At 37.0% G+C, this 26,624-nt stretch overlaps 1 protein-coding gene across 4 annotated transcripts in view; it reads right to left on the bottom strand.

Annotated features, from left to right (window-relative positions):
• The window catches only part of vegfc (vascular endothelial growth factor c), a 45,076-nt gene extending 20,271 nt beyond the window's left edge, over positions 1 to 24,805 (bottom strand). Inside the window, exons 1-5 of one of the 4 annotated variants that reach the window (XM_051899390.1) lie at positions 24,279 to 24,799; positions 22,063 to 22,216; positions 11,572 to 11,729; positions 11,075 to 11,265; positions 7,148 to 7,287 (exon numbers count right to left, since the gene is read on the bottom strand). In XM_051899390.1, the coding sequence (XP_051755350.1) occupies positions 7,148 to 7,287; positions 11,075 to 11,233 (299 nt within the window). In that variant the 5' untranslated portion in view covers positions 11,234 to 11,265; positions 11,572 to 11,729; positions 22,063 to 22,216; positions 24,279 to 24,799. Of the gene's footprint in view, positions 1 to 7,147; positions 7,288 to 11,074; positions 11,266 to 11,518; positions 11,730 to 22,062; positions 22,217 to 24,278 lie in introns of all 4 variants that reach the window. The other 3 variants (XM_051899374.1, XM_051899383.1, XM_051899365.1) reach the window with 3 other exon arrangements.
• Between the last annotated feature and the right edge of the window lie 1,819 nt (positions 24,806 to 26,624).

Here is a 26,624-nt window from a genome sequence, read left to right on the forward strand (position 1 = left end):
GAATAATTAAAGGTTTAGTTCAACCAAAAATGAAAATCCTGTCATTATTTTACACAGAGCACATCAGATATAGTAAACGGAAGATCAAACGTGCTTGGTTGATGTGCGAGAATCAATAGGTTTGTTCTTGCAAGTCAAGTATGGTTGAGCTTCCTATCCATGTTTGATGTGCATTGATCAGTGTTGAACAATGTGAATAAAAGCCTAAATTAAATCTTTTCATTGTATAAAGTGATTGTGTCTCTCCAGAAGACTAAGATTAAGACCTCAGGATTCATTGAAAAAATCTTAATTTGTATTTCGAAGATGAACAAAAGACTCATGGGTTTGAAATCATATAAGGTTGAGTATGTGATGACAGAATATTCAATTTTAGGTGAACTATCCCTTTTAACACTTAGATTGAAATTCTCAAGACATCTGTAGACACCACACTGTAAAACGGAACAGTCTAATTAATTAAATGAAATGAGTTCATTTCACTCAAATAATAATGAAAGTTCATTGTACTTAAAGGATTAGTCCACTTTCAAATAAAAAAAATTCCTGATAATTTACTCACCCCCATGTCATCCAAGATGTCCATGTCCTTCTTTCTTAAGTTGAAAAGAAATTAAGGTTTTTGATGAAAATATTCCAGGATTATTCTCCTTATAGTAGACTTCAATTGGCCCCAAATTGTTGAAGGTCAAAATTACAGTTTCAGTGCAGCTTCAAAAGGCTTTAAACGATACCAGATGGGGAATAAGGTTCTTGTCTAGCGAAACGATCTGTAATTTTAAAAAATAAATAAATAAAAAAATTATACATGTTTTAACCATAGACGCAGTTTGAACTAATTGTTATAGACTTGCACTAGCATATTGTATATGACAATCTAGTTCAAACTTTGACCTGTGGAGGGCAGTAATACACTTAGCAGTGTCTACACTGCCAAAATTCTAATAGAGAAGAAGAAGAGAGCTAGTTCAAGACGAGTGTCTATGGTTAAAACGCATATCATTTTTTATTTATTTATTTTTTTTTTAAAATGACCAATCGTTTAGCTAGATAAGACCCTTATTCCTCATCTGGTATCGTTTAAAGCCCTTTGAAGCTGCACTGAAACTGTAATTTTGACCTTCAACCATTTGGGGCCAATTGAAGTCCACTATAAGGAGAATAATCCTGGAATGTTTTCATCCAAAATCAAAATTTCTTTTCGACTGAAGAAAGAAGGACATGGACATCATGGATGACATGGGGGTGAGTAAATTATCAGGAAATTTTTATTTGAAAGTGGACTAATCCTTTAATATGAAAAAGTTGCATGAAATCAAAGTTTGATTGTAGTAAGCTGAACTTAATATGATTGAGTTGAGTTGCAGCAGATTTCTAATTATCAGCATGCTTTGCGTCAGGCTGTATAAGGAAAATATATATGTTGAAATTAAGTGTTATTTTGTGTGTTTTTGCACAAGATTAGCATAGGGAGACATAAGTTAGTGTTTAATGTTGTGTTATGTTGGGATTTACAGGGGGTTTGTTATGTTAATTTTGTAGGGTTACCATTGTGGTGAAGAGTAGAGCCTGTGGTTAGGTTGAGGATGGGCTGCAAAACTTTTAAGACCATATATACTGTATGCTGTTTGATACATGCAAGTATATAATGACAGTCTTTTTGATTGTTATAATAGCATGTGTTATTTGCTATCTAACCTTTATCCAAGATCTGAATGTGATGTTTATGTAAATGAACTGTATGTAATTAACATCATGATGAGTTGGGTGAGGCTGAGAAGGGTGAGTGAAGGGATGCCGGTGACGTGATTGTTAATAAGAAACACATGTGCACCACACTGGCCTTGCTCTGCTTCCATGGCTCTCGGCCCCGCCCCACTTGTCACAAAAAAGTTTAAGTTCTATTAACTTAAAAAAAATTGTTAGTTTACTTAAATGTTTTGAGGTAATATGTTTCCTGAAATGTTTTGAACTTACTGAGTTTTACAGTGCATGATGTTAGTTAGTTAGTTATAATGAAGTTACTGTAGCTCAACTGGTATAACAGTGCTAGAAATGCACATTTTTGCCTTGAATACACTTTACAGCACCAAATATACAATGCAAATGACTAACCAGCATTAAAAGATAACAAGTAAAAGTTGTTGACTAGTTCATCTAGTTTCATTACTGACATAATGCCGTTCTTGTTCGATCTGACAGGGAGTGTTTTGCAAAACAAAGTCATTAAATGTTGAATGGCGGCACCGCACTGCATGCGTAAAGGCCGATTTCCGAAGAATGTCACTCTCTCTGCCTTTCCCAAAACAGCCAACATCTCTGTGATGCTTCCCCTCCTGTTTGCAAACAGATCTCTGAGCAATGGCGTAACGTACTGGCTTCCAATGCCACACATGTGGGATCGATACGTTTCCTCCACACAGAAAGAGCAGGAGCTGTTTTTGCACACAAAGCTACATTACTAATGAGTCTTTTTCACTCTTTTCTCTCCTTCTCTCTGAGTACACGTGCCAATGAGTCACTGTTTAGCACGTTGACTTCTGTCACGAACAGGCGAATGGGCTAATCCTTCGTTCTGTGAGGGGATAAAATGATAAACATTTACACAAAGTATGCGAGGGAACAACGCAGGGTTGAAAACAGGGGCTGTGCTTCATTCTAAAAAAAAAATACTGAATGATAGAAAACAGACTCAGGGTTCCCATTCTATTCAAGACAGTATTTTGTACAAGACAACTCATTTCTAGGATGTTTTATGAGATCAACACCTGTAATGTTTATGCAAAAACACACTAGATGTCGAGCTATATTATGGTTACTGGCATGCAAAAACATGACATCACAGCACAGCCATGCCAATGACCACAATGTAGCACAAACTACAGTGTGTTATTGATTTTGTACAACAGCATTAAAGGGATAGTTCACCCAAAAGTGAAAATTACCCCATGATTTACTCACCCTCAAGCCATCCTAGGTGTATATGACTTTCTTCTTTCGAATACAATCGGAGTTACATTAAATAATGTCCTGGCTCCTCCAAGCTTTAAATTTTTATTTTTTTATTTTCATTTTTGGGTGAACCCTTTAAATTCATTTGCACAAAGAAAAAAAGTGATAGTTTAGTAGTTTGTGATTGGAACTCGCATTTTATGATCTAAAACTGGGTTTCCCAACATCTAGGAGCTCTCTTAGCCCATTTTAGAAAAATTTTACAAGAAAATGTATACCACTGATATCATAAGAAATATTTACTAAATATTAAATCAGATAATCAGATTTAAAACAGCAGTTAGATATGTATATAATGCTTAAATTATCAGTTTATACACATTCAGTTATGAATATACAGTGTATGTAAATATATGAGTTTCATGAAATTCAGAACTGAATGTACATTAAATAATGAGTAATAAGTATTGCATAATATAAAAATGCTGAATATGCTAAGCTTAGCATTACAGAAAACTTTAGCTCAGCTGAACTTTCAAACTGATGTGGCGAGAAATTTGAGTTTCAGAGTTGATTCATCATCTTTCTCAGTTCACGGTTCTTGCTGTGTGTCTCCGCTCCACCCTACTCTCATTAGAATGACTCCTTTATCCTTCACTGTGGCGGCAAGGGAAGAGGCGAAGGTATCAGAGAAAAATAAATTGGGTTTGGGGACTTGAGAAAAAAATATGTTTAGGCTTATAACTTTCTGTCTCTCTCTTTATCTCTGGTGGCTAAAACTCAAAGCCATCAGTGTTGCTCTGTGTATCACATTAAGCATTTAGATACGCTTAAAGGGAACCCCTGGTGTTAAGACTTGTATAGCTTAATATAACGTAAATGATGTCTCTTACTGAAATATGTAGTAGAAACCCCATGAAAGATTTACGTTATTTAAAAAATCCACGACATATTTGGACAATGGGCGGCACCATTTTGTTTAGGTGCACAGTCCGTGACGTCAAATGGTTGCACTCACTGAGCGACTGACACAGTCCTATTGCTATTTTTACCTCAACACAACTCGGTATATAATATAAGATGCCACATTGTGCAGCTTTTGGTTGTAATTTTCAGTCGATGAGCCAAAAGAGAAGCGATGTAAGTATTTACTGCTTTACTAGCAATAAGAGGATAAAAGAATGGGAAGTTGTGAAGAATGTGGACGAATAAAACTTCCTAAAGACCCGCGTCTTTGTTCTCTTCACTTTAGCCCTGATGACTTTGAGGCATTTAGTAGACCACAGCTACTGAAAGAACGATGGATATAAGCGTAGGCTTTAACCAAATGCCGCGCCTGTCGTGGAGACTGACGAAGGTAAGCCTATAACACATCTCGATTGAGATAGACTGCCTAAAGCTCGCGTGCGCTGTGATGCACGAGATATCTGTGATCGCATAAAACAGTAGCATCTTCTCAGCACGTTTAACTGTGTGTATGCATTCAGGTGATCAGACGATTTTAACAAGTCACTCATACAACAGGACGAATAGCCAAAGAGACATTGCATGTCCTCGATGTTTTCATCATCAATAATTTTGCGCTCAAATTGAAAAGGCTGACTGGGTTTTAAAAGGAACCCCGCGGATATTAAGACTTGTATGTATTACTAGATTACCGTTGCACTGAAACATACAGATAAAAAGCCTCAAAAGCATCAGGGCTAAAGTGAAGAGAACAAAGACGCAGTTAGGAAGTTTTTATTCGTCCACATTCTGCACAACTTCCCATTCTTTTCTCCTCCTATCGCTAGTAAAGCAGTAAATACTTACATCGCTTCTCTTGTGGCTCATCGACTGAAAATTACAACCAAAAGCTGCACAATGTGGCATCTTATATTATATTCCGAGTTGTGTTGAGGTAAAAATAACAATAGGACTGTGTCAGTCGCTCAGTGAGTGCAACCATTTGACGTCACACACTGTGCACCTAAACAAAATGGTGCCTCCCATTTTCCAAATCGATCCAAATATGTAATGGATTTTTTAAATAACGGAAATCTTTCATGGGTTTTCTACTACATATTTCAGTAAGAGACATCATTTACGTTATATTAAGCCATACAAGTCTTAACACCAGGGGTTCCCTTTAAGATGATACAGTGTGATCTATAATGGGCAATATTGGTTTGAGTTTAAGCAAGAAATAAATACTCTCTGAACTACTGTAAGCCTTTTAATGTACAAGCGGTATGAATCAAGGGGGTCATCACAACCTAATTAGTAACCCTAAAATGGTTAAATCTGAATATCTAGTTTTTCATCCATATTGTAATTAATATGCATTGCATAATGCATAAAATGCAAGTTCTATTAACCGTTTCCTTATCGTTTAGCTAATGCTTTGATCCAAAGCAGCTTATAATATATTAAAAGCAGAGATAGACCATGAATTCCAAAGGTTTAAGTCAAAAATACCTGGAATCAAACCCATAAATTGGGTGCTATCAGCATTAACAATTAGGTACCACCAGCTTAAAATTAATTTAACTTTTTTTCCCTTTTTTTTTTTTTTTTGAACACCTGTTACAAATAACATAAATATAGGCTTTTTAGGCAACAAAATAATATACATGTGTGTGCTTTGTAGCTCACATGTCGGTGCTGATTAGTTAATCAAGTCTGTACACTGCACGGTAAGTTCATTACGATTCTCTACAGGGATTTTCCTGACGAAATTCCTACAAAAACAGATGAACAGGAAGTTCTCTGTCAGCCTTAACAATAGGTGGCCACACCATACCGCCAATATGAAAATCAATTTGATGAGCTACTGTACGTCATTGGGTGTGCAGTTACATCCAAAATACACACATTAGTGCAGCCACATATCCGCTGATGAGATGCTACACAAGGCCAAAGCACATTTGGTATACAATATAAAGTCAATATCTTGAATGTCTTGGAGTGATACTTCATTTCTCATATAAGTTACCCTATCATAATATTACTGTAAACAAACTTTTTAATTCAAATAATTATATTAATTATAAATAAGTGTTAATAAAAAAGTTCAGAGGGATTAAAAAGGTCAATATTTGTATGTGCTACTGTGTTTGTTTTAATATTAATTAGATTATTAGCTTATATAGGCTTAAGGTGAAGTCACATTAGCGCAAATTAGGACCAGTGTCTATGTCGATAGTGTAGTGATGTATGATGCACACACAGAAGTCATTTTAAAATCAAGCAGCTTTGTGTTGGTCAAAACTGGGAAACCACGTGACCAGCTTGAACCCCTTGCGAAATAGACATTTTTCTCCCTTACTCAAAATTCCCTATTGCATGGATTCCTATTGAAATAAAAAAAATTGAAAATTTGACGAACAATGGGAAATGTGACCGCATCTTTAGCAGCATTCTCCAAAAACAACTTTATTTTAAGGTTTACTTGTTTCAGTGTAATTATATACATTTAAGTACTGAGTAATATCAACTACATGTACTTACTTTAGGGATAGGGTTAGATTAGGGTTTGGTTAAGGGTTAGTTACATGCAATTATGCATCATTTGTAGTTATTACTATAGTAACTACGAGTAACAAGGACACTAAAATAAAGTGTCACCCAACATTCTAATTTTGTCTAGTCTCTTATGTGTTGTGCAGCATTGCTACCTAGAGGGCTCCAAATTGATCACTTATGAGGTTCCATGATGTTTAGGAGCTGCCTATTTAGGTGACTGACTAGACAATGGAACGTAGCTAAAATGTTCCCAACCTTCAAAGGAAATATCTATAGTTTCATACTGATACTCAAAATGCCACTCTTATACCCATTATAATCAGTGATATTGTCTACACATGGATGTGACAATAAACTGATTCACTGTTCTAGTTACTACTGGTCTACACTGGTCTCTTAACTCCATTCGCTTGTGCTACTTCTGACAAAAGTACAAATGGATTTGGAACGATGATTTGTCACGTTCAGTGTAGACAGCCTTAAGCTGTTATGGCGTTGTGCCCCGTGTAGACACAGTGTTAGTCTAACACTGACATTCTATTCTAACCCCTCGAACATTCAAAAGACAGAGAAATGAGAGAATACTGTAAAATTAAAGTATATAGCATGTTAAACTCTTGACATAAAACATTTGGGTGTACACACTTTAAAAATAGTGCTTAGGGAGATTTGAAGGAATGTGAACACTTACTCTGGTAGGGCCCTTCGTATGATTGAGTGTCGCTGTCGGTACACATCCAGTTTTGACAAACAGCTGCAGGAAGTGTGGTTGGCGAAGCTTATGGTAACTGGCTTGGTCCCTTGCTTGATAGGAACTGTGATTTCAAACAACTGCAGAATAAAAATAGAAGAAAGGTCACATTTTCAATAAACTCAGACTAACGCAGACTACCTGACGTAAGATGTTAAACCGCATGAAAGGTTAGCTAGTTTGCTAGATGTCAAAAATGAATTGTGTGGGCAGTCAATTATATCTAAACCAAGATTAATGAATGGATTTATGTCTAAAGAAGTTGTGCAACTGTGATTGCACAGCCTTTCTGTGAAATCAGTGTACAGACACAACCGCAACTACAGTCTGATCAAACAAACTGGTAAGGGGAAATGGGTAATGGGGAACTCGTGCAAGATAATTTGCAAGGCAGGCAAATACTGTTAGACCAATAAATCAAAACTTCCTCCAGCTATGAGGAAACATTCCAAGGAATTTATGTTGAATGTGCAATCATAAGGGGTAGTAACGGGAATGTGCTGCTAAAATGGCCAAGTACATATAGTTTTATTTTTATGTCATAAAATAATTATCATAAATGACAATGAGTTGTTTATTTTATGAGAATGATTTTTCTAACTGTCCAACATTAGGAGAGATTCAAAAAACAAATTTGCCTAAAAGCATCATTGGATCTGATTAATCTACACGATTCAATGAATTCCTTAATGGGGCAGTTAACCCAGAAATGAAAATTCTGTCCTCATTTACTCACCCTTATGTTACTCCAAATGCATATGACTTTCTTTCTTCTGTGGAACATAAAAGGAGAATTTCTAAAGAATGGGCTTGTCGCTTTGAAGCACAGTATGACTTAGGATACTTTTATGTATGGAGCATGCTGAAGTATTGTTCCAACACTTGGAACGACACTAGGATATGTAGGATACTTTTATGGGGAATTTTTGTCTTTTTTTCTGAAGTTTGAAAGCTTCAGAGGACATAATTGTAATTGCATGGAAAAGAACATAGAAAGAAAGTCACACAGGCCTGGAACAATATGAGGCTGAGTCACAGATGACATAAATGTATTGTAAAATTTTTGGTCTGTATTGTCTTGTCTACTTATCAAACTTTTATTTATACTCAGTGCAGTCTCTTTGACATGAATATGGCTGCTATAGAAACCTTCATGAACCAAGGCAGCAAATTCTTTTAGCAGAATAAACAAACAAACAATCTTCCAATCATTCTGGAATGTTAAACCTCCCATTTCAGCTCCTGTTGGATTAACAAATCACTCTCAAGGCAAATATAAATGAATTATGTCTGATGAGGAAGAGATTTATGAGATATTCCAGTCTCATCCCCAAACTCACTGGCTGGCTCACTTCACTCGGCTGAGATTCTTTTCTGCCTCTACTTGAACTCTTAGGTACACTGAATCATCATATAGCCACTTTATAATTGCATAACTACAGGACATCTGAAGATATCTGCTTTAGCATTAAAAATTTGTGAAAATGTACTATATCAGACATCAATCCAGAATACACAGACAATACAAAAGGAACAATGCAAGTATAAGAAAGCTATTTTTACTTTCTTAAAAGGGCCATTAACACCTAATGTTAATCAAGAACAATGGAATGACTAACAACCCAGCTCTCACCAGCATACAGAAGTTTGAACTGGCTAAATGGAGTAGCGTCAAAAGCTTGTGAAATACCCTCTCTCTTTGATGTTTGCAGAACTCCATTATTTAGTTGTTAACTGCCTTTACCAGGACAAGTGATCCCAAATGCTTCACTTGATCTCTCTGTAAATCTGTCAGCCCACCAGTCTTGATGATAAAATGACTTTACTGCAGTATTAACAGTCTACTAGGCCTGAACATTACGTATGTGCAGGTGAGACAAGGGTCAGACGAAACCAAAAGTCCATTTAATGTTTTTTTTTTTTTTTTTTAGATGCCAAGCTAACAGGTCCCCTTGTCACAGTTACATCACCAATATAAACTTAATATTTCACTCTTGAAGTCTTGTTGTCATTACATTATATTGTGCTAATGTCAATATCTTATCAATACTAATACCATTAATTCAAAACACAACCATGTTCATCTGATGCATATTTTACTCTTGACCCAGTCATTTCGTCAATGAAACCTAGAGCTTGTAATTTCATAATCCAAATCTTAATAAAAAATATTGAAACGTCTTCACATTGCATCTGTTTTTCAGGCTTTGTGCCCAGAATGGGAGTGTTACGTCTCTAGTGCAGTAGCGTGGACATGGAGACCTTGACCTGCTCAGATGCTCAACTGGTGGGAGGGCGTTATGGTTTAAATCACAAGAGGAGAACCCATTGCCTGCTAAGGTCAGCCCACCCAAAATAAGTGGGCAATTAAAGGAGGCCTTCTTGCAAATAATTCACAGCCATGACCTCCCAACCAAACCCCTGCCTTGTCCACAACTCTCTAAATCAAAGCTTAACAGATCAGTTCTCTCTGCACTGGGGACTAGGCTTTAAAACAAAAGCAGACACTTTTATTCAAAGCAGTAATGAACATTTTGATTGAAAATTATTCAAGTTTACAGTTTTAATATATAGAGGGAGAAATGAAGATGAAGGTGTTAGTTAAGGGTTTTCAGAGAAGCAGTTGCCTGCATACGTATCTGTATTTGATGCAATGAAAAAATAATCTGCATCTGTATTCAGACTTAAACCGGAAGTGTGTCAAATTTAAATAGAAAACCCATTTATAGAAATAACTGCACTTCATTTACAGTATATTTTTAGTTTCCATAAATTAACTATATATATATCATTGTGTTTTTGAATAATGAATCTAATGAATATTTATCATTCAACAGAATTTATTATTCATTTTGAAGTCATTATTCCTGCATTCCCAAGTGTTAGTATTAAAGAGGTACTTCACCGCTGACAAAATGGACTTTTAATAAAACTTGGATGCACATGTAGTAGAAAGGCAAAATAAATTTAAATCGATGCTACCTTACTAGAGAAAACATAGAAAAAAGGCTGTTGTCTGCCCTTTTGCCAAATAGGTAGGAAAACTTCAACACCCATAATGCACTGGGCATGTTGCCATCTAAGGCCACTCTCACCAGTCTGCTATGGATTTCCCTTTCCAGAGTCAAATACCGCCTTGCTTTAGTAGGAAATACTCCTTAGCAAACTTTTAGTTATATTTCATATTATTTCCAGGTGAAATTCAAAGAGTAAACTTTTAGCAGGATTGTGTTACTTTTGGTTTCCAGTGAAGGATCCAGCTTGTTGTAGGCAGTGGTTAAAGGCTGCAGAGAATCATAAATACGGAGAGAACACTGCAATGGAAAATCTGAAAAACATCCGTGTTTGTAGTCAACATTTCAAAACTGATGACCACGAACACAGTGTTTTATGCCAAATGGAGGGGAAAACTGAAAGAAACTGCCGTCCTGTCAGTTCTGCCCAACCCCCGAAGCAAAACGCCGTCACATACAGGTAAGAAAGCTGCTGCCATAGTGTTACATTTTACCATAGTGCTGCTTAAAAGTTGACAAAGTATGATACAATTATAATGTTTTTTTTAATAACCGTCTGTCGATCCGATTGTCCGTGGGTGGAGATACAAAAATGTGGAAGTATAATCTGTAGTTTTCACTAATGTCCTGGAGCTGTCAAAAGTCCATCGGATGAATATTTAAATGTGAATTTCTCTAGTCCAGGTAACACAGGGAATGAGTATACCTTGTTCATTTACATATACTACCGACAGCGTAACAATACAAAATCGGCGAAGTTACACTTTAAGGTCAGTACTGTTCATCACTGGTTCAATCCTCCTTCACACAAACAGATTTGTGGACACAGACACATGCTGAAAGAATCACTCACCGTCTTGCTGATATATGAAGTGCTGATGTTCACGCACTGATGCTCCTCACTGTTACAGCAGCCCCCACATCTGTAGACAGACACGCAGGGTGGTTTATAGAAGGTGTTTGTAGCTGCCCCAAACTCTTTCCCCACATCTAAACAAACTTGGCGTGGCATGCACAGGGTCTTTCTCCACTCTGTCTCAATACCTGGAGGAAGCGCAGCGAGACAGGAAGAAGAGGCACATTAAAAAAAGGCCAGCAGTAAAATGCATGGATTTGTAAGCACTGCAATTATTGCAGATCAGGGTCTGACACATTCTTGGCATCCTAAAGAAACTTTGTGTCAGGACTGTCAAAAAGCATAAAAAAATCTTGGCTCTAAGACAATAATGACAAAAAAAAAAAAAAAAAAAACACTGCCAGCACAATCTGTGCTGGTCTTAAATTAATAGTCACTCACTTTTAATAATTTCAAGATTGATGAAAGCAGCCGCAAAGGAGGCCTCCTCCGACCTTGTTTCTGTGGAGCTGTAATCTCTGTGAGGCAAGCGCGATCCCGCCTTGGAACGACACTTCAGCATGCTCCAGTAGCTGGGGTAAACTATCCTCATAAGTTCATCCACGCTACCCGCTGATCGTAACTGCTCCACCAGGTCTGGCTCTGAATGCTCCTGATAAGACACAGAGAAACAGAATAAAACTGGGGGAAAAAAGCCTGTCAGTTTACACTAGAGAGAATTCTTCAGTTACATGCTTTATATTTATTTTGTCAGTGAACATTTTCCTAGGGAAAGACACAATACCACATACCTGAACATTTTTTTTTGTACATTTTTCCTTAAAGAATTAGTTCACTTCAGAATAAAAATGTTCTGATAATTTACTCACCCCTGCGTCATCCAAGATGTTTATGTCTTTCTTCTTCAGTCGAAAAAAAAATTGAGGAAAACATTCCAGGATTTCTCTCCATAAAGTGGACTTCAACGGCTTGGTAGTCCACTTGGTAGTCCATTGAAGTGTAGAACCCTCTGAAGCTGCATTGAAACTGCAATTTGGACCTTCAACCCGTTGGTAGCCTATTTTCTCACTATATGGAGAAAAAATCCTGGAATGTTTTCCTCAAAAACCATAATTTCTTTTCGACTGAAGAAAAAGACATAAACACCTTGGATGACATGGGGTACGGGTGGAAGGTCCAAATTGCAGTTTAAATGCAGCTTCAAAGGGCTCTACACGATCCCAGCTGAGGAATTAGGGTCTTATCAAGCGAAACGATCATTTTCTAAAAAAAAATAATAATAATAATAATAATAAAATTTATATACTTTTTAACTACAAATGCTCATCTTGCACTAGCTCTACGATGCACCACGCATAACGAAATCACGTTGGAAAGGTCACGCGTGACGTATACGGAAGTACTGAGCAAGTGATTACAAAATGATTGCGCAAAGGCTAAGTCAAACAGCCTTTACAAAAAAAAAAAAAAAAAAATGGACGAATTTGAAGTTGGAGGAGAAAATGAGATATTGCACGACCTTTCCACCGTGATTACGTAATGTATGGCACATCGCAGAGCTAGTGCAATTTGTGGTTAAAAAGTATAAACGTTTTTTATTTTTTATTTTTTTTTAAAGACAGATTGTTTTGCTAGACAAGACCCTTATTCCTCGCCTGGGATTGTGTAGAGCCCTTTGAAGCTGCATTGAAACTGCAATTTGGACCTTCAACCCGCTGGCAGCCCTTGAAGTTCACAATATCGAGAAAAATCCTGGAATGTTTTCTTCAAAAACCATAATTTCTTTTTGAATGAAGAAAGACATAAACATCTTGGATAACATGGGGGTGAGTAAATTATCAGGAAATTTTAATTCTAAAGTGAACTAATCCTTTAAAGGGATAGTCCAGGGATAGTTCCTTAAAATGACAATTCTGTCAACATTTACTCACCCTCATGTCTTTCTTTGTTCTGCGGAATATAAAAAGATATTTTGAAGAATGCAAAAAATACAGTGGAAGTCAATGGGAACCGTAACTGTTTGGTTAACAACTTTCTTCAAAATATCTTCTTTTGCATTCCGCAGAAGAAAGAAAGTCATACAGGTTTGAAACAATAGGAGTAAATGATAACAGAATTTTCATTTTTGGGTAGACTATCACTTTAAGAGAGATATACCAGAATAAATTTTACAGAAGAGAGTTACACCAGAGCTACATATACTGAAGAGGGTTTGGTCAATGTGCTGGACAGAATATTGCCTTCCTACTGCAACAATGAAGCATGCCATATTGTATAAATCCCAGAGTGACTAAGAGAAATATAAATTGTTTTTATGTTAATTTTTGTTGATGTGTCAATCATTCATTGGCTTAGAGACTGAATCAGTATTTGGAGATCTAATCAGTGATCATAAACACAAATGATTAACTTTTCCATTGTTTTATCATGTTCTTATGACTAGAAAGTTAGAAAGTTATAACTGTATGCCAGTAGCATTGTATGTTGCATTTAATCATGCTGACACTACAAATTACTATTTACTCATCAGATGAGGTTTTAAAATGAACAGTTACACAATCAACTCAATCAACAGATATACTGTAGGTAAAGGTTTCTCATGTCAAAATGTGTGAAACTGAGACTTAATCATGCCTTAATGAATGGAATGGTCAGAACTCAATGGTCATGACCCAGCCAACTGACAGTGTTGCTTACTCAGTAAGCTGAAGGTTTGCCTGTTAAAACGAAGCCATGTCTGTCTGCAGCAAGAGACACCGCAGCACACACAATCAAACCCCCAAAGTTTTGACCTCCCCGCAATCCGCAGCGGAATGAAAGTTTGCAAGAAGTGTGAAAACACCAACAGCGTCTGAAACAGCCTGAAATCCCTGATGGAAAGTGATACTGCTGTCTGGGACATTCCAGGAAACATGCCCAGTTTACCCACATAGCTGATCATGGCTGTCGATAAAAAAAGCACCCTCCCCACTTGTAGAGGTGTTAAAAAAAAAAAAAAAAAAAAAAAGCCTCAACAGAATTCCCCTTTCCTCTTTACGAAGGCCAGTCTTTGGTATTGGCCCAGCCACATTTGACTGGTGAATAAACATCTTTCTTTGTTATCGAAATCACCAAGTTTACAGCAGATGATTTATTATCTCAAATGGTAAGAAATAAGCTTTCTCTAACTCTTGCATTTTGCTGTAAAACTTATTATTTACATAAAATATTTTTTTTTGACCCAGATAATACAAAAGCAATGCTTTTCTAGGCCTCCCTGCTTATCTCACTTTCAAAGCAGATCCTCAGAACAAACAAGAGCTTTACAATTTGACAATTTTTGAAAGTATAAACTTGAAGGCCATTTTTCATGATACAGGACACTTCGTTGTGTCAGAATCCCACCCTCAACAAAAAAATGTAACCAATTATGTGAAATATGACTTCAAGATTGCATAGTTTCAAATGTTATCATAAAACCTTTCACATAGTAGCTGAACAAGATTCTAAACCCTCATTGTTACCTGCAAACATTCAGTTGTGCTGCACACCAAGGAAAATAGCTCTAATCGTGGAAAAAGGAAAAATATAATCCTTGTAGGAAATGACCGCTTCTGCATTGACTCCCTTCTGTTTATTCAGGAAACTCAAATACCACAAAAAGAGTATGAACAAGACTATTGTATGTGGCCTCTTCCATGCCTTTGTTTACAGTGATTCCTGAGATAACACACTGGTCTGTTTCCTACCAGAAACAATGGCGACTGAGAAAATGATGTGTGGTACACAGAATACAGACACATTCACACGTGAGTCAGGCTCAAACTTCAGGTTTGGTAACTGTAAAGATGCTGATACAATGCCCTATTTTTATGTTTTAGTGGCAACTAAAAAAAGACACAGATGGGAGAATGATACAAATGGGAACCATGAAGTCTGAGAGAACTTGACCCAGAAATGCATTCATTGTTTCACTCTTGTGATCTAATTCATAGTGTTAAGTAACATTATATAACATTACTTAATTTGAATATTAAAAAAAACAACAACAAAAAACATCGATTTCAATACATAATAATAAAGAATAACCAATTATTATTAATAATATTTACTAAATTGCCATGCACAGAAGACCAACGGCCAAGGTCAGGATTTTCATTAAATAATACATTCAACTTCGGTTTGTTTTACACCAATTGTTATACCCCAGAACACTTTGAATATATGACGTCGTATGGTACCATTCTGTGTATATTTGCGTCTTTTTTTAAAGATTGATGCTGGTCTCTAATTCACTGCCATTACATGGACGAGCGCGAGCGGGACATTTTTTAAATTTCTCATTTGTGGTCTGAAAAATAAATGCCATACTGCATTCAAGCAACACCAAAGTACAGCATACTGCATTAGACACCAGGCTGAGTAAATGATGACTTAATTTTCATTTTAGGGTGAACTATCCCTTTAAGTAATAAAAGGTTTGACATTTTAAGGAAAGAAAATAAATAGTACATCTGATTAATCAAGTTGAAGGGAGAATGGCCTCAATAAGAGATTGCATTTGGCCCCGAAGAGCAGTGATTCATGAGATGTAATGAAATGATGAGCTGATGATAGATGCATACAACGTCAGTGGCCAGACATGAGGCACATTGTGCTGTTAACCAATAAAAAATACATCAACATGCTAGAAAGTATGTCTCATTGAATTAACCACAAACCACAAAGTTTAACTCTTAGACAGGATACCATTTCGACTTTAACAAAATCAGAATCGGATGCCACACATGCATGGGATCCCAATAATGACGTTGACGCCATCATGACTACCATTATTTTAAAGTTCAAATGTGAGTCAACAGTTTGATGCCAATTATAAAATGTGCATCATTAGACAGAAGGCTCATTCCACACACCCTGAAGCAACACGCAGTCTCTTGATGGCTTAGTGTTTCCTGAAGCAAACCACAAAACTGATACAATGACAAAAACAACTAGATCCTTTTTTGGCAATGAGGTTAGAGTTTATCCTCTTAGCTGATACCAGCATCCGGAGCTATTTTGGATGAGGTTTCTGGAAGGCACCCTCATCGAATGAATTCCTTTAGCCTGAGTCAAAATGCTGCATATTTAGGCCAGGTTTATACAGTTCCATTTCCATTACAGTCACCCCATACTTCTACACTAAAACGTAATCAAAACATCAGCCTTCACAACTTCAATATTTAAGAGTTCACATTTTGAGCCATTTTAATGCTACAAAGGCCTCTCAAGCAGTCACTTGTGGTTTATTATCTATAATGGACAGTTATGCAATTGACCCTTCACCAGGAGTTTGATTGACAGGCGATCTAACCAATCATAACGCCGAATCCGCCATTTTGTCCAACAAAGCAGTCAGGGGAGTTAGCAGATTAACGTAAGTGGACTTGAACTTGAAAAATGGCGTGTACTGACGTCTTTCCGCGATTGAAACAACATTCCTTATGTTAATTTATGTTTATTTGATGCAATAAATGAACTAGTAGGAAGAGATGATCGGTTCATGAGCCGCTTAAACTGAGGCACTACAGCGATCTGTCACGACATATTAAAGAGCCACAAAGAGGTATTTATTGTTTACATTTCTTTAAAAATGACAAAATGTGAAATTTGAGACTTTGTTTCATATCAAAAGTAACCTGCTTGGTCTTGTCTGTCGACGCGTTGTCAGTGTCCTCTTTGCTCCGCAATGTATTTTTCACTGCGTGAGAACATGATGTGTGGCGATCAGCATAGATCAGCATGGCTTGTCGGACATAGCAACAGTAACTAAAAGGGGCGGGTCTTTGGCAAACATTCAATTGTAAAGAGAGGACTAGACAGTACAAGAAATTAATAACAGTGATTAACCAGATTGTTTCTGCACACTTACAATAGGTTATATTTTCAAGTAAATAAAAGGCAAAGTCAAAGTCATTATTGTACAAATTTCTACTTTCAACACAGTGGGAAAAACCAACCATCTGCTGTCACTGGGGAGTATTATAGACATCATCACAGAGCATCACACATGCTCACTGAACTCAGGTGGAACATGGCCCCCATCATGGACATTATAGCAGTGGTGCATATGCACAAGAACACATGTTGTATCTGTTCCAGACATACCTTTCATCCTCAATATTGGACTCCAGAGAGCAGGCTTGAGAATGGTGCTGTGCTCACTGAACTTGAATGATGTCGATGAAGTCTGCTGGGGGCATGTCTGGGTCTACGTTTGCCAACACTCAGGAGGAAAGGAAGAGGATCTGAGATATCATTAACCTCCTAATGATCTCCAAGAAACCCTAGAACTGACTGCGAGCTTTGAGCCTTTGACCTAAGGGAGAACTAATTCCTTGGAGAATAAGTTTGGCCACAAGTCTGAAGAGTAACTGAGACCCTCTTCAACATCCAAGCTTCCCACATTTCAGACAAACAATCCTAATCTGTCACGTTTTCCTAAAGCAATTGCGATGCTCCCCAAGGTAGAGGACTCCACTATGAAGCTCATGAATTCTATATTACGGCCTCTCGTATGATTCTAAACCAACCGCTGGATTCAGTACACATGCTAATGCACATATGCATGCGCTCTTGAGACCAGACCATCCGCATGGAAATAATTTTTCCAGTCTTTAGTCTAGTATCTGCTAGATCTATTAAAATGACCGAGCAGCATTGGATACAACATAGAGCACGTAACAACAGAGAGCGCTGTCTATGTCTGAATCAGTACATTCAAAAACAATGCTTTCCAAGTCCAATTTGCAGTATAAACAGCTAATAAGCCCCACATTGCCTCGGGTTGTATTACAGTGTTTACACTTTGTTTTGCACCATTGCTAACTACGCCAACACTAGAACTAAAAAAATAATAATAATAATAATAATGTTTTTGATTGAATTGATATCAGTTTTCACATTCATTTGGCTTTGAATCTCAGCCAAAATGGAAAGTCATTTCAGGCACAGAGAAAGTCATTGTATTTTGATAAAAGATTATGAAGGCAAACAATTTGTTTTTGGAAAATTTGAAGCAACATGCACTGATGAATCATGCACAATAAGAACAGGAATGTACCATTTTGATTTCGTGTTGACTTTAAGTAACAATCTAGAGATTGGTCTGAGTCCCATAAGAACCTCTCTTCCTTTTTTAGAAAGGCTTGCTTTCTTGGTCTGATCCGTTTCACGTGTAGAGGCGGGCGTGTGTCAGGATGCAATTACTGTGCACTTCTGACGCGTACTTGGTTAAGGTTTCTGTGGTGCAATAAAGCTATTAGCCTGGAGGGTTGCCCACTACTCAATAAGACCACAGGGATATTAGATCTAATGTTCTGTAACCCAATTCTTGAGCTCTCCAAAACATAATAGTGCTCTACATGAATTCCCAATGAAACTCCCTGTAGATATATTTTTAAAAAGCTAGATACAGTGGGGGTAGGAGGGGTTCTTGTTTTGGCATACTTAAAGCATTAAATGAAGCAAATATCCTGCCAGGACAGAAACTGTCAAGAGCGACATTAGTAAGGTTTAAGCAGCATTCATAGGTCTTGGCATGTGGATTGCACATCTCTTCTAAAGTCTTAAGAAAGCTTTAAAAGATTAGTTTGTCTAAAAAATGAAAACTCTATCATCATTTACTCACCCTAATGTCATTCCAAACATGTATGGCTTTCTTTTCTGTGTGAAATACATAGGCTAAGCAATTAAGTAGATGAAATTTCTAAGCTGCTCTTTTCTGTGCTACACTGTTTCTGCTCCTTTCACTGAATTGGGCAGCTTGGGCATTTAGCTAAAATATCTTCTTTTGTGTTCCACAAAAGAAAGAACACATTTTTGGAATTGCACGAGGGTGAGTAAATAAAAAACATTGCCAAATAATATGGACTCCATGCTTCATGTATAACAAAACTACATGAATCACCTGTAGACTAATGGACTACTCTCTTGACTCCATTTCCAGAATTGATAACACTTGTCCACTCATTATGTTGCCTGATATATTGGTTTCAGAACAGACTTTTTAGTGACTTTTTTCAGGTCTCCAGAGCAGCATACATGTATGAATTGACACCATAATGAAAATGAGCATTTAAAAAAAAAAGCAGTAGATGTTACACAGTACTGTACATTTCTTAAGATTATCATTCTGCCCTTAGCATACATGTGCACTACCTGTTCCTTTCACGGTCTCACTCTGACTAAATGAATGAGTCACTGCACAAAAAAAAATTGTATCCTTTAGAGCAGTGATTCCAGTGGTTTAGAAAGATTTCCATTTCCTTCGTAAGTCTCTGTAAGTCTTTGTTAATCTTTAAGTCTTTGCTACACTTCAAGTCCTGACTTCTCATTAAGATCTGTACAAATGATTGCATATCCACTCATGGTTGAAATTTCCTGCTTCTGTGGTATTTCAACGAGCACTAATGACTTTATTTTTGTCAAATGCCACATCTAAATGTGATTTATAAATAAATCTGCCATTTGGTCTTAGGGAAAGTTTCTGGATGATTGCTCACTAAACAGTCAAACGAGCTCAGGTGTTTCATTAAAGGGAGAGGAATGGCAAGTTTTATTTCACCTACATTATCTACTGTTTTTAGCTTAAACAAATCACTGTAAAGGTTAACATTAAATTATATTCTGTATAATGAGTAAAGGGAAACTTTTTTTTATTTAGTGTCAATGAAGGAGTACTTAAGACTTACTGATGGGGCTCTGGGGGTACATAAGACAAAAGTTGGGAAATATTGCCTTACAGTCTACTACTAAGGGTCTAGTCTCCATGCTTGTCTCCATACTACTCAATACTAACAGTTTACACTCCCAGAGTGGCCCACACACTGGCTATAATGTCAGCGATAAGGTTCCTAGAAGGAGGCAGGTAAAAACAAAAAAAGTTTACTAATTTTTAGTGATCTGGAATTTTCTGCTCTAACACACATTCCAGTGCTTCTCCTTGCAGAGGAAATTGCTCGGATCTAAAAAAAAAAAGAAAAAAAAAAAGTGCAAAACCAAAAAAATCTCAGTGCCCCAGCTGCTTGAGGCACACTGCTGGGCCACAGTGAGGGCTGAATTCCTCTGCTGAAGGGGACTGAGATCTACAGCCAGTTTATAGACAGCGCAGAAAGAAAGAGACAGATCCAGCTACTCAAATTGAACATGCAATTACTACAGATTAAAGAGAGAGATTTTTACAGATGTCCAAACCAAAAAGCAGTTTTTTTTTGTGTGTGTGTGTGTGTGTGTGTGTGTGTGTGTGTCCATGACAGTGAATGACTGTATGAAGAGAGAAATTTTTGATTGGCTCTATACCGAGATTATCATTAACGAAAACTATTACAAAAACCTGAAGTCAAATACAACAATTAAAAAGGTTGTCAAAAGACTCAAAACTAAACTAGGCCCCGTCCACGGAGACGCATTTAGGTGTATACGCAAAAACTTTGTATCGGATAGGCGTTTCGTCCAGATGAATCCGCCGTTTTCAGAAGGTGAATTTTTTGAAACCGGGTCCCAGAGTGGATAAATCTGAAAACGACGCCCTTGCGTTTTCGTATGTACAGCCTATCCGTATATTTTGTGAAACGATGATGTCATCACCCCACATTCAGCACAAAACAGCAACAAAAACAACAATAGCAGACTCTAGATGCTTGTGTTCGTGCTACAGAAGCTACTGAGCCAAAATAAAGCGTTATTTCTAAGCTTTACTAAAGTTTGTATACAGCGTGCAAGGTTTACGCGCATGCTCCAAGTCTTATTCCAAGTGTATCTCTGTGGCCAAGTGTATCTCTGTGGCAGAATTACAGCGCCACATACTGGTCTGGCATGTATACTACATCGTTTTGAGCCGGTTTCAGCGGTTTCGTGTGTACGCAGATATTTCTTGAGACGAGGAAAAAAAAAAAGATCGGACAGGGAAAGATCTGGCTTCGTGTGGATGGGGCCTAATATACTTGCAATAAAATTACAGTGAAAAAGACTTTCATATTTTCAGTCAACATTAAAAAAAATCTCTCAAGCCAACTCACTTTTTTATGTGGTCACATAAAATAAGTCAGCTTGTCAGATTTTTAGGAACAGTTTTGCGGTGCTGTTTAAGAGATGAAAAGTGTAACTAATATTGAAACAAAATAAAATACAATCTAAAAAAAAAAAAAAAAAATTCCAGAATTGATAACACTTGTCCACTCATTATGTTGCCTGATATATTGGTTTCAGAACAGACTTTTTAGTGACTTTTTTCAGGTCTCCAGAGCAGCATACATGTATGAATTGACACCATAATGAAAATAAGCAATTAAAAAAAAGCAGTAGATGTTACACAGTACTGTACGTTTCTTAAGATTATCATTCTGGCCTTAGCGTACATGTGCACTACCTGTTCCTTTCACGGTCTCACTCTGACTAAATGAATGAGTCACTCCACAAAAACAGTTTTATCCTTTAGAGCAGTGATTCCAGTGGTTTAGAAAGATTTCCATTTCCTTTGTAAGTCTCTGTAAGTCTTTGTTAATCTTTAAGTCTTTGCTACACTTCAAGTCCTGTCCTGATCTGTACAAATGATTGCATATCCACTCATGGTTGAAATTTCCTGCAAAATAAAATACAATCTAAAAAATAAAAAATAAAAAAATAAAACTAAACTGACATTGAAAACCAAAACACAAACTATAATAACCCTTTTATATATATTTACAGTAACTGTTGCCACTGCAGCCTTATCCAAAGAGAACCAAGAACTAACCACTAACATCACTGAACTAAACTAAACTAAACTGAACTAAACATCACTTCAAATCACCTACTCCATTTTTTAATTAAAAAACAAACAAACACTTTATAGCCTTTCAAACATGTCAGTCCTTTACTACAGCATTGCACAATTATGAAAATAATTGTTCTTAGAAGTAACAACTACTGAAACACCCCATTTGCAGAAGTTGCCTAATTCAAAGAATGGTTGAACTGCTGACCTCCCCAAAGACGTGAAGTCTTCTTGCTTATGTCACCACAACGTCTGATTCCCCCCGACCCCCTCCCTCTCTCCCTCTAAAGTTGTGAAAGTGCTGAAAGGTGGTTGTGCTAAATCTGAAGTTAAAGGATGAGCAGATCTGGCAGGTGGATTGGCTGTTGGAGAAGATAAGAGACACAGATGTGAGTAATCTGTTCCACCTGTGCTAACTTTCCTACCTGGGAAGTACACATGACCACACACTCACACTGGAGAAGACGTCCCTGGGGAATCCCTTGGTTATCACCAAAGGGCAGAAATAAACAAGCATGGTTTAAAAGAGGGGGAAAAAAAAAAAAAATCTCTTTTCCTTCTAGCTAGAGGTGCTTTATCATGGGTGGTTTATTCTCAGGCATTCATCACTAGCCATAAGACACACTCATAGTGGCTGAAATGCTTACTTAAACCAGAGTGTCTCAAGAGACTTGCAACATAGTGGCTAATAATACAAAATAGACGTTCCCAAAGCAGTCAACATCCCAGTTAAAATGATGGAGTTTTTGTAAAGCCACATGACAAAACCATTTGTCAGTCCCAATGAATGAGGTCAAGACTGCAGCTGAGCCTTTAAGACTACAAATCAGTGGGTCCCCGCACCTCATGTGTACTCACCAAGCACCCACATTTCCCAGGTGACCCCTTCAGAAAGATAGTCTTACTAGACAATAACTCTCTCTACATGCACAATCCACGTGATTTACAATTACGATCACAATTACTCATGATTTACAGGACAGCTTTGCCAAACAGATGAGAGATGGCCATGACGGAAAAGTCCAAGGGAGAGAAATAAGGTCAGTATATTAGCCGAGCGCTGACTGATACCCAATGAATTATTGAGTCACCCATCCCATACATTCATATAGCATACAGCCACATGTGCAATTATGGAACAATTATTCAATTCCATGGCATAAGTGCAAGACAAATATCCCCCAAGTGTACTGAAAATAAACCATTAGAAATTCAACAGCTTTTTATGTTGTTGCTGTCGCACTTACGATTGACTTTTTCTTCTCTCAGTGAATTCCAGCTAAATGAATCTTAATAACCATCAAATTTCACAGCGACCCAAAGGAGTTTAAGAGAGAGAGCAGTGAAAACAAAGCAAGTCTAATTTTAGGCAATCGTGATTAGTGTATGGCCCATGTCGCACATTACCATTGGGAAGCATTTCAAAACCTTGTCAAGATGTCCACATTGCTGCGCATAGCATATGGTATCATTTATACACCACACATAGTAAAAATTCTTCTGCTGCTGTATACGAAAAGAGAGAATGTTGTGTCAAAGTAATCATGTATAATAGCAGTGTCATTTAAAACAATGTGGCTGGGTGTGTGTGCCAAATAATTAACGGACATCTCTCTTGTTTTCAGACAGATCACTTTGGAGCTCATGAGGTAAGAAGAGATATTCAAATTAATTGCACCCATTGAGTATATTTATAATCATATACATGATCAAAGAAACTTTCTCTCTTCTTTCTTTCTCAGTGGGGAGACGAGAGAGATTAGTTTAGAGACTACTTGTAAAGTTGCTGACCCAATGACACCTGCTTCCACTTCTTATGGCAGTATAATCGTGCTCTCAAATATTTCCCTTATAAACCATAGATGTGTGAATGAAGTTCTCAAAATAACGTCCATATGATAAATAGATGAAAATGGTAAATTCCAGAGGTACTGTGCTTTTTTAACAATTTGTTGAACTTATATTGTAATAAATAAAAGCAAAACAGTGATATATAATCACAAGTAAGGTCAAAGGTAATCACCATGGTTGTTTGAATGTAACATCACACCCTAAATGGTTAAAAAGTATCTTTTAAAGATCTGTCCAAGCTTTAGGGATTTTAATACCTTTTTGGATTAATTTCATTCAAGTTTCATTCATGTGTTCTTGCAAAAAAGACCTTAATAAATGAATCAGAATTCTATCTAAAATCTAGGCTAAGTAAAAGCATAGTCACCAGTGCCAGTGATGTTGGCTGTTGATATGTTGCATCTCAAAGCTCCAAGCAGTACAACTAAGTTTTAAAATAACTGAAGAGATATTTTGTTTGAATTTCCTTCATGCGGACTTTAGGGCAACAGACCATAGCTAATAAATGATGCATTAAACCAATTTCTCTACTTTTAAAACTTAAAACTTGAAAATGAGCTTGCCGGTGCTTACCATAGCATCTCCTTGATCTTGGTCATAATCATAGTAGTCGTGACTTGACTCCAAAGCAAGGTTTGCATAAAACAATGCGAGACAGAAGACAGAAATTCCAAATAAGTGCATTTTAGAAAAGAAAACAAAATCTCTGAAGCCTGGGCAGAGTCTGTTAAAAGTTCCTCTTTTTCAGCTTTCAGCAGCAGGTTTCTAGAAAACTCTGTCCTTAAACTAAAATAATACCCATGTATACATCCAACATTTTAAGAAGACACTTCGAGACTGGTCCATGGAATGCACTTTGAGCTCGTCCCTTCACAAGCGCCTGTGAACATCCACTCCGTGCGGAGAGATCAGTGTGGAAGTGCGCTGAGCGCTCTGTGGCATGTTTTATGCAATTTCACGCTGTTACTTTGACTCCTTCTCCTCCCCCTCTACGTTTTTCCCCAGCCAGCCTCTCCGGTCGCTGTTAGACACATTCCGAGATATCAAGAGAGGAATATGAGTCACGGCACGCGCGCTTTTCTCAGGTGTCGACTACAGCACGTCATTGTGAGCAATTCACGCACGAGCGCACTGAATGAACCTCTTCAGTTGCCGTTTTTTGTGTTAGGTGAAAGGGCAGTGCTTAAAGGAATAGTTCGTTCCAGTATGAAAACTGTTCTTACTTACCCATTCGTTTACTTATCCTCATATTTTTTTGAAGAATATGCACGTAGGGCTTTTATATATATATATATATATATATATATATATATATGTATATATATATATATATACTGTGTGTGTGTGTGTGTGTGTGTGTGTGTATATGTATATATACGCCTACTATTACAATGAACATGGACAAGCTTCAAAAATGGACCAAAAAGCAAGATAAAAGTAGTTCATGGGACTACTTACTATATATTAAGATAGAAACCTAAATTCAAATGTTTAAAAAAGTAGGGGGAGATCTGATTTGTCTCAGTTTCATCTGTTTCTTTATGTAATCATTCGATGATGGTGAGATCAGATCTCCGTGTGGAGCACCCTGTGGATCAGACTCCTTGTGTATTCAAAAATCTCACTGGATTATTACAATTAATGGAAAAATGAATGTTTGTAAATGTGAACTGATATTTCCTACTGACACACTACAGCAAAAGATATAAATAACTGGCTTAAAACCTTTTTTTTTTTTTTTGCAAAATACTGTATATAAAAACAATAAAGTAAGAGTAGTATAAACATTGTAAACCAGACACTAAATAGTATTAATAATAATAAAACACATATAGGGTGAATTCTGGTTAATTGGGCCACCTTGATTAAGGCTGGGTAAATTGGGGTGTCTGTCAAAAGTGGAACAATTTACCTGAATTCACCCTACTCACAGTGAGCTTCTTTGGGGAAGTTTTAATTCTGTTGGAGGGTTTTTCTTCATAGGGGGTCTTAGTCCTCAAGTTCACTGAGTGCTCTCCTAATGCTGTGGAATGCAAGTCCCACTTGAGTCATTGTGTTCCATTCACCGCTGTCAAATGGTTGCATTTAATTTTGTGATCTTCTCAAATACTACTTTAAGTAGCAGGCTAAACATGCACTGTCAAACGCATTCAGTGTTAATACTAAAGGTCTAGTCTGAATAGGCTCAGGGGCTAAGGGTTTGTAAATGATAACCTAATTAGCCATGACACTATTGAATACTTCATTATGAAAATACCTGACAATGCACATTTAAATTGATGGTAAATTGTTTTCCCAGGGCAACTGAGAGAAAAGTTTTGCCTTTGTTTTCTATTAAATAAAAAATTATAAAGATAAATGATTGTACCAAATTAGCAGTGACAATACAAATATGGTTGGTGTTGTCGTTAAAGCCAGACAATTCCACAAGCAGAAGATGTTGTACTTCCAAATTAATGCAAGTTACTTGCGGAACTTATTGCAAATTTGAAGCAAACAAAAGGCTTGTCAGTCATACTTGGCAGTGGCCAGTAACTTTGCCTACTTATTTGACTTCTCTTGCTCATTCTGCTTCACTGAATGCTTTGATTGGTCTAATTCTAAAAGGTCAAAGTTCGGATTGGTTTTATAAGGATTAACAGGAGTTACTTTTGCTTTGACGTTACTAAACACATTATTTCATGGGAGAAGTTATAACAACGTCAGCCAGACGTCTGGTGCTGCTTTAAATGTTTTGCCACAACTGATATAATCTTATTTAGAAGGCATTTGATTTCCTCAGTGGGACTTTTGACATTCTTAGCTTTAGTCTCAAAGAGTTTCAGAAGCTGACTGTAAGTTCCATGCTTTTGTTCTACATAACCATGTACATCCTTTTACATTTTTCCCTCATTTGGCCCTCACATTACCAAGTAATCT

The sequence above is a fragment of the Ctenopharyngodon idella genome, chromosome 1, assembly GCF_019924925.1.
Source record: "Ctenopharyngodon idella isolate HZGC_01 chromosome 1, HZGC01, whole genome shotgun sequence".
Classification (NCBI taxonomy): Eukaryota; Metazoa; Chordata; class Actinopteri; order Cypriniformes; family Xenocyprididae; genus Ctenopharyngodon; species Ctenopharyngodon idella.